General features: G+C 40.9%; 1 protein-coding gene across 3 annotated transcripts in view; it reads right to left on the reverse strand.

Moving 5' to 3' along the window:
* The window catches only part of LOC128705896 (transmembrane channel-like protein 7), a 738,019-nt gene that overhangs the window by 138,751 nt on the left and 586,243 nt on the right, over nucleotides 1–13,025 (reverse strand). For all 3 annotated transcript variants that reach the window (XM_070091935.1, XM_070091932.1, XM_070091933.1), the window contains one exon: nucleotides 9,559–9,845. In XM_070091935.1, coding sequence (XP_069948036.1) covers nucleotides 9,559–9,845 — 287 coding nt within the window. The remainder of the gene's footprint in view (nucleotides 1–9,558; nucleotides 9,846–13,025) is intronic.

The following is a 13,025-nucleotide window of genomic DNA, read 5'->3' on the forward strand; positions in this document are numbered from 1 at the left end:
ACTGACAGTGATAAGGAAATGTGTAGAATTTTTAACACATACTTCCTCTCAGTTTTTACACAGGAGGATACCAGCGATATTCCAGTAATGATAAATTATGTAGAACAGGACGATAATAAACTGTGTACTATTAGGGTCACAAGTGACATGGTCCTTAGGCAAATAGATAAATTAAAACCTAACAAATCCCCAGGCCCTGATGAACTGTATGCAAGGGTTCTAAAGGAATGTAAAGAGGAGCTTAGCACACCTTTGGCTAATCTTTTCAACATATCACTACAAACTGGCATGGTGCCAGATAAGTGGAAAATGGCAAATGTGATACCTATTTTCAAAACAGGTGACAGGTCCTTAGCTTCGAACTATAGACCAATAAGCCTAACCTCCATAGTGGGAAAATTTATGGAATCAATAATTGCCGAGGCAGTTCGTAGCCACCTTGAAAAGCATAAATTAATCAACGAATCTCAGCATGGTTTTACAAAGGGGCGTTCCTGCCTTACGAATTTATTAACTTTTTTCACTAAGGTATTTGAGGAGGTAGATCATGGTAATGAATATGATATTGTGTATATGGACTTCAGTAAGGCTTTTGACAGGGTCCCACATCAGAGACTATTGAGGAAAATTAAAGCACATGGAATAGGAGGAGAAATTTTTTCCTGGATAGAGGCATGGTTGACAAATAGGCAGCAGAGAGTTTGCATAAATGGGGAGAAATCAGAGTGGGGAAGTGTCACGAGCGGTGTTCCACAGGGGTCAGTGTTGGGCCCCCTGCTGTTCACAATCTACATAAACGACATAGATGAGGGCATAAAGAGCGACATCGGCAAGTTTGCCGATGACACCAAAATAGGCCGTCGAATTCATTCTGACGAGGACATTCGAGCACTCCAGGAAGATTTGAATAGACTGATGCAGTGGTCGGAGAAGTGGCAGATGCAGTTTAATATAGACAAATGCAAAGTTCTAAATGTTGGACAGGACAATAACCATGCCACATATAAACTAAATAATGTAGATCTTAATATTACGGATTGCGAAAAAGATTTAGGAGTTCTGGTTAGCAGTAATCTGAAACCAAGACAACAGTGCATAAGTGTTCGCAATAAAGCTAATAGAATCCTTGGCTTCATATCAAGAAGCATAAATAATAGGAGTCCTCAGGTTGTTCTTCAACTCTATACATCCTTGGTTAGGCCTCATTTAGATTATGCTGCACAGTTTTGGTCACCTTATTACAGAATGGATATAAATTCTCTGGAAAATGTACAAAGGAGGATGACAAAGTTGATCCCATGTATCAGAAACCTTCCCTATGAGGATAGACTAAGGGCCCTGAATCTGCACTCTCTAGAAAGACGTAGAATTAGGGGGGATATGATTGAGGTGTATAAATGGAAGACAGGAATAAATAAAGGGGATGTAAATAGTGTGCTGAAAATATCTAGCCTAGACAGGACTCGCAGCAATGGTTTTAAGTTGGAAAAATTCAGATTCAGGAAGGATATAGGAAAGTACTGGTTTGGTAATAGAGTTGTGGATGAGTGGAACAAACTCCCAAGTACCGTTATAGAGGCCAGAACGTTGTGTAGCTTTAAAAATAGGTTGGATAAATACATGAGTGGATGTGGGTGGGTGTGAGTTAGACCTGATAGCTTGTGCTACCAGGTCGGTTGCCGTGTTCCTCCCTTAAGTCAATGTGACCTGACCTGACTAGGTTGGGTGCATTGGCTTAAGCCGGTAGGAGACTTGGACCTGCCTCGCATGGGCCAGTAGGCCTTCTGCAGTGTTCCTTCGTTCTTATGTTCTTATGTTCTTATGAAATAAATGGGATTAAATCTGGAGTATCTGAGAGAGTTAGAGCAAAGAGAGGGGTAGCAGTAATGTTAAATGATCAGTTATGGAAGGAGAAAAGAGAATATGAATGTGTAAATTCAAGAATTATGTGGATTAAAGTAAAGGTTGGATGCGAGAAGTGGGTCATAATAAGCGTGTATGCACCTGGAGAAGAGAAGAATGCAGAGGAGAGAGAGAGATTTTGGGAGATGTTAAGTGAATGTATAGGAGCCTTTGAACCAAGTGAGAGAGTAATTGTGGTAGGGGACCTGAATGCTAAAGTAGGAGAAACTTTTAGAGAGGGTGTGGTAGGTAAGTTTGGGGTGCCAGGTGTAAATGATAATGGGAGCCCTTTGATTGAACTTTGTATAGAAAGGGGTTTAGTTATAGGTAATACATATTTTAAGAAAAAGAGGATAAATAAGTATACAAGATATGATGTAGGGCGAAATGACAGTAGTTTGTTGGATTATGTATTGGTAGATAAAAGACTGTTGAGTAGACTTCAGGATGTACATGTTTATAGAGGGGCCACAGATATATCAGATCACTTTCTAGTTGTAGCTACACTGAGAGTAAAAGGTAGATGGGATACAAGGAGAATAGAAGCATCAGGGAAGAGAGAGGTGAAGGTTTATAAACTAAAAGAGGAGGCAGTTAGGGAAAGATATAAACAGCTATTGGAGGATAGATGGGCTAATGAGACCATAGGCAATGGGGTCGAAGAGGTATGGGGTAGGTTTAAAAATGTAGTGTTAGAGTGTCCAGCAGAAGTTTGTGGTTACAGGAAAGTGGGTGCGGGAGGGAAGAGGAGCGATTGGTGGAATGATGATGTAAAGAGAGTAGTAAGGGAGAAAAAGTTAGCATATGAGAAGTTTTTACAAAGTAGAAGTGATGCAAGGAGGGAAGAGTATATGGAGAAAAAGAGAGAGGTTAAGAGAGTGGTGAAGCAATGTAAAAAGAGAGCAAATGAGAGAGTGGGTGAGATGTTATCAACAAATTTTGTTGAAAATAAGAAAAAGTTTTGGAGTGAGATTAACAAGTTAAGAAAGCCTAGAGAACAAATGGATTTGTCAGTTAAAAATAGGAGAGGAGAGTTATTAAATGGAGAGTTAGAGGTATTGGGAAGATGGAGGGAATATTTTGAGGAATTGTTAAATGTTGATGAAGATAGGGAAGCTGTGATTTCGTGTATAGGGCAAGGAGGAATAACATCTTGTAGGAGTGAGGAAGAGCCAGTTGTGAGTGTGGGGGAAGTTCGTGAGGCAGTAGGTAAAATGAAAGGGGGTAAGGCAGCCGGGATTGATGGGATAAAGATAGAAATGTTAAAAGCAGGTGGGGATATAGTTTTGGAGCGGTTGGTGCAATTATTTAATAAATGTATGGAAGAGGGTAAGGTACCTAGGGATTGGCAGAGAGCATGCATAGTTCCTTTGTATAAAGGCAAAGGGGATAAAAGAGAGTGCAAAAATTATAGGGGGATAAGTCTGCTGAGTTTAGGTAGTAGGTTGGTAGACAGCAACCACCCAGGGAGGTACTACCGTCCTGCCAAGTGAGTGTAAAACGGAAGCCTGTAATTGTTTTACATGATGGTAGGATTGCTGGTGTCCTTTTTTCTGTCTCATGAACATGCAAGATTTCAGGTACGTCTTGCTACTTCTACTTACACTTAGGTCACACTACACATACATGTACAAGCACATATATACACACCCCTCTGGGTTTTCTTCTATTTTCTTTCTAGTTCTTATTCTTGTTTATTTCCTCTTATCTCCATGGGGAAGTGGAACAGAATTCTTCCTCCGTAAGCCATGCGTGTTGTAAGAGGCGACTAAAATGCCGGGAGCAAGGGGCTAGTAACCTCTTCTCCTGTATATATTACTAAATGTAAAAGGAGAAACTTTCGTTTTTCCTTTTGGGCCACCCCGCCTCGGTGGGATACGGCCGGTGTGTTTAAAAAAAAAAAAAAAAAAAAAAAAAAAGAAAGTCTGCTGAGTATACCTGGTAAAGTGTATGGTAGAGTTATTATTGAAAGAATTAAGAGTAAGACGGAGAATAGGATAGCAGATGAACAAGGAGGCTTTAGGAAAGGTAGGGGGTGTGTGGACCAGGTGTTTACAGTGAAACATATAAGTGAACAGTATTTAGATAAGGCTAAAGAGGTCTTTGTGGCATTTATGGATTTGGAAAAGGCGTATGACAGGGTGGATAGGGGGCCAATGTGGCAGATGTTGCAAGTGTATGGTGTAGGAGGTAGGTTACTGAAAGCAGTGAAGAGTTTTTACGAGGATAGTGAGGCTCAAGTTAGAGTATGTAGGAAAGAGGGAAATTATTTCCCAGTAAAAGTAGGCCTTAGACAAGGATGTGTGATGTCACCGTGGTTGTTTAATATATTTATAGATGGGGTTGTAAGAGAAGTAAATGCGAGGGTCTTGGCAAGAGGCGTGGAGTTAAAAGATAAAGAATCACACATAAAGTGGGAGTTGTCACAGCTGCTCTTTGCTGATGACACTGTGCTCTTGGGAGATTCTGAAGAGAAGTTGCAGAGATTGGTGGATGAATTTGGTAGGGTGTGCAAAAGAAGAAAATTAAAGGTGAATACAGGAAAGAGTAAGGTTATGAGGATAACAAAAAGATTAGGTGATGAAAGATTGAATATCAGATTGGAGGGAGAGAGTATGGAGGAGGTGAATGTATTCAGATATTTGGGAGTGGACGTGTCAGCGGATGGGTCTATGAAAGATGAGGTGAATCATAGAATTGATGAGGGAAAAAGAGTGAGTGGTGCACTTAGGAGTCTGTGGAGACAAAGAACTTTGTCCTTGGAGGCAAAGAGGGGAATGTATGAGAGTATAGTTTTACCAACGCTCTTATATGGATGTGAAGCATGGGTGATGAATGTTGCAGCGAGGAGAAGGCTGGAGGCAGTGGAGATGTCATGTCTGAGGGCAATGTGTGGTGTGAATATAATGCAGAGAATTCGTAGTTTGGAAGTTAGGAGGAGGTGCGGGATTACCAAAACTGTTGTCCAGAGGGCTGAGGAAGGGTTGTTGAGGTGGTTCGGACATGTAGAGAGAATGGAGCGAAACAGAATGACTTCAAGAGTGTATCAGTCTGTAGTGGAAGGAAGGCGGGGTAGGGGTCGGCCTAGGAAAGGTTGGAGAGAGGGGGTAAAGGAGGTTTTGTGTGCGAGGGGCTTGGACTTCCAGCAGGTATGCATGAGCGTGTTTGATAGGAGTGAATGGAGACAAATGGTTTTTAATACTTGACGTGCTGTTGGAGTGTGAGCAAAGTAACATTTATGAAGGGGTTCAGGGAAACCGGCAGGCCGGACTTGAGTCCTGGAGATGGGAAGTACAGTGCCTGCACTCTGAAGGAGGGGTGTTAATGTTGCAGTTTAAAAACTGTAGTGTAAAGCACCCTTCTGGCAAGACAGTATAGAGAGTGAATGATGGTGAAAGTTTTTCTTTTTCGGGCCACCCTGCCTTGGTGGGAATCGGCCAGTGTGATAATAAAATAAAAAAAATGTAAAGGAAGAAAATTTAAAGTGAATACAGGAAAGAGTAAGGTTATGAGGATAACAAAAAGATTAGGTGATGAAAGATTAGCTATCAGATTGGAGGGAAAGAGTATGGAGGAGGTGAATGTATTCAGATATCTGGGAGTGGATGTGTCAGCGGATGGGTCTATGAAAGATGAGGTGAATCATAGAACTGATGAGGGGAAAAGGGTGAGCGGTGCACTTAGGAGTCTGTGGAGGCAAAGAGGGGAATGTTGTCCAGAGGGCTGAGGAAGGGTTGGTGAGGTGGTTCGGACATGTAGAGAATGGAGCGAAACAGAATGACTTCAAGAGTGTATGAGTCTGTAGTGGAAGGAAGGCGGGGTAGGGGTCGGCCTAGGAAAGGTTGGAGGGAGGGGGGTCAAGGAGGTTTTGTGTGCGAGGGGCTTGGAGTTCCAGCGGGCATGTGTGAGCGTGTTTGATAGGAGTGAATGGAGACAAATGGTTTTTAATACTTGAAGTGCTGTTGGAGTGTGAGCAAAGTAACATTCATGAAGGGATTCAGGGAAACCAGCAGGCCAGACTTGAGTCCTGGAGATGGGAAGTACAGTGCCTGCACTCTGAAGGAGGGGTGTTAATGTTGCAGTTTAAAAACTAGTGTAAAGCACCCTTCTGGCAAGACAGTGATGGAGTGAATGATGGTGAAAGTTTTTTTTTTTCGGGCCACCCTGCCTTGGTGGGAATCGGCCAGTGTGCTAATAAAAAAAAAATATATATATAAAAGTCTACTTATTGTCTTCAATGTATGGGCAATTACTCCATGGTTACGTTTGTTAAAATGTTTTTGAAAAACTATGAGTAGCTCACATTAGCATTACATTTTCCTTTCAAGTACAGTGGGCCCCCGGTTATCGGCCATAATCTGTTCCGGAAGGTCGGCTGATAACCGAATTAATACTATTTCCCTAAGAATTAATGGAAATAAAATTAATCTGTTCCAAACAAAAATATTCAATTTTTTTTTTTAACAGTTATATAAGTATTACATACCTTTATTGAAGGCTAATGCTGGCTTCTGGAAGATAGGGAGGAGGAAAGAGGGATGAGTTAGTGTTTGGAAGGGAAATCCCCCTCCATGAAGACTTTAGGTAACAAAGCCTTCTCTGGGGTTACTTCCCTTCTCTGTCTTTTATTGACACTAGGACCAGCTTGAGAGTCACTGGACCCCTGTCTCACAAAATAACTGTCCAGAGTGCTCTGTTTCTGGAGTCTCTAAGATTTCCCTGAAATGGGACAGGGTTTTGTCACTAAACATGTTGCAGCTATGGCTTGTTTCAGCTTTGTCAGGGTGGTGTTTCTCTAAAAAAGCTTGCACCCTAGTCCACACTGCACACACCTCTTTAATCTCTGAAGAAGTCACCTCCTTCACTCCCTCCTCCTCCTCCTCCTCTGAAGCAAGTTCCTCAGCTACAGTCTGTTGTTGATCGAGATGAAGCTCTTGCAGCTCTTCAGTGGTTAGCTCTTCCCTGTGGTCCTCCACCAACTCTTCCACATCCTTGCCACTCACTTTCAACCCCAGGGACTTCCCCAGTGCCACAACAGAGTCCAAAGGTCGGGAGGGTCAGGATGAGCCTCAAACCCTTCAAAATCCCTCTCTTTTTCACAATGTGGCCACAGTTTTCTCCAAGCAGAGTTCAAAGTCCTGGAAGTCACTTCCTCCCAAGCCTTACCTATAAGGCTTATGCAATGGAGGATAGTGAAATGATTCCTCCAGAACTGTCTTAGGGTCAACTGAGTGTCCGAGGTCACTTCAAAGCACTTTTGAAATACTGCTTTTGTGTAGAGTTTTTTGGAGCTAGAAATTACCTGCTGGTCCATGGGCTGGAGGAGAGGAGTGGTGTTAAGAGGCACGAACTTCACTTTTATAAAACTGAAGTCCCTAAACACTTGGTCTTGCAAGTCTGGAGGATGTGCAGGAGCATTGTCCAATACCAGGAGGCATTTGGGTGGCAATTTCTTTTCCAGGAGGTATTTTTTCACACTTGGGAGAAATACATCATTAACCCAACTCTTTGAAAATTTGCCTTGTGACCCATACCTTATGATTAGCTTTCCACATCACACATAATCTATTCTTCATGAAATTGTTTTTCTTAAACACTCTGGGATTTTCTGAGTGATACACAAGTAAAGATTTCACTTTGAAATCCCCACTAGCATTACCACACAACAAAAGAGTAAACCTGTCTTTCATAGGCTTGTGTCCTGGCAATGCCTTTTCCTCCTGGGTAATGTAGGTCCTGTTTGGCATTTTCTTCCAAAACAGGCCTGTTTCTTCAGAAATGAACACTTGTTGGGGTTTGAATCCTTCAGCCTTTACATAGTCCTGGAATTCGTGAACATACTTTTCAGCTGCACATTTGTCAGAACTTGCAGCCTCACCATGCCTTACAACACTGTGCATGCCACTATGCTTCTTAAATCTATCAAACCATCCTTTGCTGGCCCTAAATTCACAAACTGCAGCACTTGTTCCAGGCATTTTCTTTGCAAGATCCTCATGGAACTGCTTTGCCTTCTCACAAATGATCGACTTCACAACACTGTCTCCCACTAATTCTTTTTCCTTAATCCACAATAATAATAACTTTTCCATCTCTTCCATTATTGGTGACCTTTGTTTAGTTCGAAAAGTTACTCCTTTTGCAACATTAGCATCTCTGATTTGTTCTTTCTTTGCCAGGATGGATGTACTTGTTGATTTATTCTTGCTGTAAATCCTGGTAAGTTCCACCACCTTTATATCACTCTCAAACTTTTCTATCACTTCACACTTAAATTCCATGGTGTTTCTCATTCTTAACCACAGGAACTTTACCAGGAACTTTCTTTGGAGCCATCTTTACTTATTTCACAGTTGCACTGCAAGAAAAACCACTAAAACCAATTGTAAACAATCAAAATGTTTGGATGTATGAGCAGAAGCTTCCTCAGCCACCGAGAGACAAAGCCAAACTGAAGCACAAGCTGCCCCAACCAGCAGATGGACGCGTCCAAAACAGCCGATAATGGAGTGTACAGCCGATAACCGGGCGCCAGAAACCCGCCAATAACCGAGTTGGCTGATAACCAAACCGGTCGATAACTAGGGGTCCACTTTATTATGTGGTTTTGTCGATCTAATAATTGTGAGAGGAATGATCTTCCTGCTCTAAAGTCATGCTAAGTTGGGTTGTGTAATTTAAAGTTTCTCCATAAAACCATTAATCTCAGATCTCAGCACCCTTTCAAGGATTCTTAGGGTCTATGATGTAAGTTCTGCTACTCTGTAGTTTTCTGCTATTGCTCTGATGCTCCCTTTGTATAAAGGAGCTTCTTTTTTTTCAACGAACCAACTGTATCCCACCACGGTAGGGTGGCCCAAAAAAGAAAAACAAAAGTTTCTCTTCATAAAATTTAGTAATTTATACAGTAAAAGGGGCTACTAGCCCCTTGCTCCCGGCATTTTAGTCGCTTCTTATGACATGCATGACTTACCAAGGAAGAATTCTGTTCCACTTCCCCATGGAGAATATAGAGGAACTATCACCACTTTTTAAGGCCACTGGAATTTCACCTGAATCTAAGCACCTCCTCCAGAGAACACTAAGTATGAGTACTGATGACACTTTGCATTTCTATACAAATACAGTACTGAAGTTGAGGAATTAGGTTCAGGTGCTGCATGCCTGGGTATTTTCTGTAGTTATCTTTCAAGGTTTGCAGGATTTGCACTAATATCAGAAAATTCATAAAGTGAGTAGAATTTAATAAATAATTATCCGAGTCTTCAACTCTCATGGTATCAACAGGATCTTTTAACACTGATTTATACTATTCTTTCAAGACTGTGCTTATCTGACATGCAAAAACACAACAGTATGACTGTAAGCAACTCACAGTGAGGAATTTCACTTTTTTGTTGTCATCTACATACATGAATCTCATTTGAACAAAGGGCCAATAATGGCAGAAGTTTCAGTATTTTTTTGCAAATGTTCTTTCAGGTATTTCAAGGGAAGATTTATGCTATGTCGTTCTCACAAGGAGGTAAATCACAGATGGTAAGTAAAAAAACAAAAAAAAAGAAGTCTATGTATGATGTGGCTACAAACTTTACACTGCAATGAAAAAAATGGCTAGAAGACCACTTGTGAATGAAACTGATGCACAGTACATACCTAGTTTGATGCCAGTCACAGCTGGAAGTATTGGAGAGTAGAACATCCCAAGCCAACATAGTGTCTGGCCATACACAATGTCCAGCACATGCTTAGGAATTATAAACTCTATATCTCCTATGGCTGCCCCAATACGGCTGCCTCGCATGAGCTTGTGGCCAATACATTTTCTTGGCAAGTTGACTAGGAAAGTTGATATGAACATAATAATCAAATCTAAGATTGTCAATTTGTACAGCTGCTGGCCCACATATGTCTCCCAACATCTAGGTTGATCACAGTCTTCACTGCAAGAAAATAGTGGTACAGGTAGTAGTTGTGAGTTTCTTTTCAATATGATTTATCCATACACTACATCTTCATTCATATATATGAAAATAAGCACACATTAATTTATTCACTATATTTTCCCTCTCAATTAGGTAGGAAGAAGAGCATTATACAGTTGATAATGTTGTTTATTTTCTGTATTTTAAACTATATAGCACAATTTTTATATACAATACTGCCATTTGCTTGGTATCTGAATATTTTGTGACAAAAGATATAGTGAACACAAGATATTAGGGTGAGGGATGAATTGGGAGCACGGTGCACCACAAACACACACAATGGATATGGAAGAAAGATGATTGGTTTCAGCATCAGCAATCCAGTGTTTACAGATGCAATGGTCTTCCATTCTGCCAATGGCTACTCCACTTTTGTGTGTACTTAAACACTGCTGGTCTTGCTCCATCATTGCATGGGTTACCCTACATTATAACAAAGACCAATGTCAAGTAATTTTTGCTAGTGGATAAACCAACATGTAATAACAGATCACATGAAGAATAAATATATATAGTGATAAAATATTAAAATTATCAGAAAGAGAGAGAAGTCAAGTAGTCATTCATAGTGAACAAGTGTGTGATTGCAAACCCACAAGAAACTCAAGTTACATTGGCAAAATCATAAAACAGCCTTGAGAAATACGAATGGAAAATACTAAAAGTAATTGCATTTGTTAAGCAAAAACTGGAATATGTAGTGATGGTACGGTTTTTCACACTTAAAAATTATGTGGACAAGCAGAAAAATGTACAATGATCAGCTACAAAATGCTTCCCCCAGAGCTAAAAAAAAAAAATTGCAAGAGCTACAAATTAAGGCAGAAAAGACTAAGAATTTCATCCCTGACTGACACAAGGATTGGGAAAATAAAAACAGTATGAGAAGGACATAATAAGACATAAAAAACAGATATAAGAAAAGAAATATCTCCAACATTACTTGAGAATTGTACAAAAATATATAATAATAATAACAATTAGCAGTAATGACCCAACTAAAAAGTTCAACTGGCATAGCACTTGTGTTATATCAATGTCCTTTAATATTCTATGAATTACCAACCATTCCTGTATATTACTGGCCATAAGAGGGGGAGAAGAGAAATACTGCTCCTCAAATTATCAGATTTTTGGCTAACTACAGGTATAAGACAGGGGTATATTTTCAGGTCACATACCTTTGAATAATTTTTTTTTGTGCACCAGCAGTCAAAACATGTAGTGTTTTCATATCCTATGTGAAAATTAATGAAAATATTTATATATGAATTGTTTATTCACAACAGAAGTCACAGGCCTAATGAACCCCAAAACTGTCCAAATGTAGATCTACATTTTCACTGCTAGCACTCCAAACATAACTCAACGTTTTATTTTTCCTGCCTCCAAATTTGGCGCAATTGGCTAGAGATGCCTAGTCAGTATAGAATGGGTCTCAACACTCAGTGTGTGCAGTATTAAAAATATCTGGGACAACTTAGTACCTTGTGGGAGCACCAGTGCAATTGAGCACCAGCTGTAGCAAACAGTACACTCCCCTTTTAAGAGGAAAGTGATGGTGACCCAGAGTTTAGTGGCTCTGAGATAGATGTGGCTACAAGTGGTTGAAGAAACATAAAAAACTTAGATAATAACCCATGTGCAACACTTGTGCCACTAGTAGTGTTATCCTGCCAGAATGTCCTATAACCTATGTCCTAAGCAAAGCGAAATGATTCAGGAATATGTTTAATATGTATTCAGCAGGCCGGCTTTTGGGTGGCTGTCTGATTGGCTTTGGCTGACTGTATCTAAGTGTGAGTGTGAGTGTGAGTGTGAGTGTGAGTGTGAGTGTGTGTGTGTGTGTGTGTGTGTGTGTGTGTGTGTGTGTGTGTGTGTGTGTGTGTGTGTGTATCTATCTATCTATCTATCTTTTTTTTTTTTACACAGGGTTTGACAAGGTTAAGGATCCCTAGCTTTATTGACAAGCTATTTACAGGTTAAGGATTCCTAACTTTATTGGCAAGCTAAGAGCTGTTACCTACATCAGCTCATTTGAAAGCATTTTTATTGTTATGAGACATACAAGTAGGGAACAGGATGAAGTTGGAGCCATCTATGGGCCAGCATTTTCATTTGATCAACTGACTTTATCTCGTTGACATCATTATGCTGTACGAATGTGTTCCATACTCGAGTCATCCTGGGTATATAGGATCTCAGATGGAGTGATGTTCTGGAGAAGGGTACAGCCAGAGTGAAGTTGCTGCTTTCTGCCCGTCTTGTGGCATAAAAGCTTGTTTCACGCTGTCCTCGAAGTGGATCCAAGTGTGGTACTTTGACAATATTGGCCTTGTATATAACAGTAAGGCCACCCACATCCCTCCTATGTTGAAGGCTCTGCTGAAATGACAGATCTATCCAGGATGGGTCAAGGCGAGAGATGAGACATCTTGCTCTGTTCTCTACTCTGTCAAGCAGTCGCAGATGAGAGGGGGGGCAGGCAAACCAAGAAAGTGGAGCATACTCAAGGTGTGAGCATACTTGTGCCTCGTACAGGATCTTGCAACCCCTACTGTCAAGCAGATGCGAGATACGGCGAAGTGCTGTAAGCTTCCTGGCTGCCTTGTTTGCAAGATTTACAACATGGTTCTTCATGGTTAGTTTGGAGTCAAATTTCACCCCAAGGATATCAACTTCTTCTCCAGGTGTCAACACCCACCCATTCATCCTTACTACTGCACCAGAATTACCATCATGGTGCCTAGAGACGATCATCATTTGCGTTTTCTCAGGTGCAAATGTTACTTGCCATCTATTTCCCCAAGCTGATATAGCTCTCAGATGGTGATTGATGTAGCTTAGAGCAGCTGGCATTTCTTCTCTTGGATAAGTGAATGTCAGTGTACAGTCGTCTGCATATGCATGTGATTCTGGGATGAGATGAAGAAGGTCATTGAAGTAGACATTCCATAACAATGGACCCAGCACGCTTCCTTGTGGAACACTTGCCCCAATAGGATGTCTTGCTGATTCCATTCCACTGAGAACTACACTTAGAGATCTACCATGAAGGTAATCACTGAGGAGACATAGCGTAGAGCCTGCAATTCCCAGTGCTTGAAGTTTTGCTAAGAGGCCCTGGTGCCACAC

The sequence above is a fragment of the Cherax quadricarinatus genome, chromosome 3 (genome assembly GCF_038502225.1).
Source record: "Cherax quadricarinatus isolate ZL_2023a chromosome 3, ASM3850222v1, whole genome shotgun sequence".
NCBI lineage: Eukaryota > Metazoa > Arthropoda > Malacostraca > Decapoda > Parastacidae > Cherax > Cherax quadricarinatus.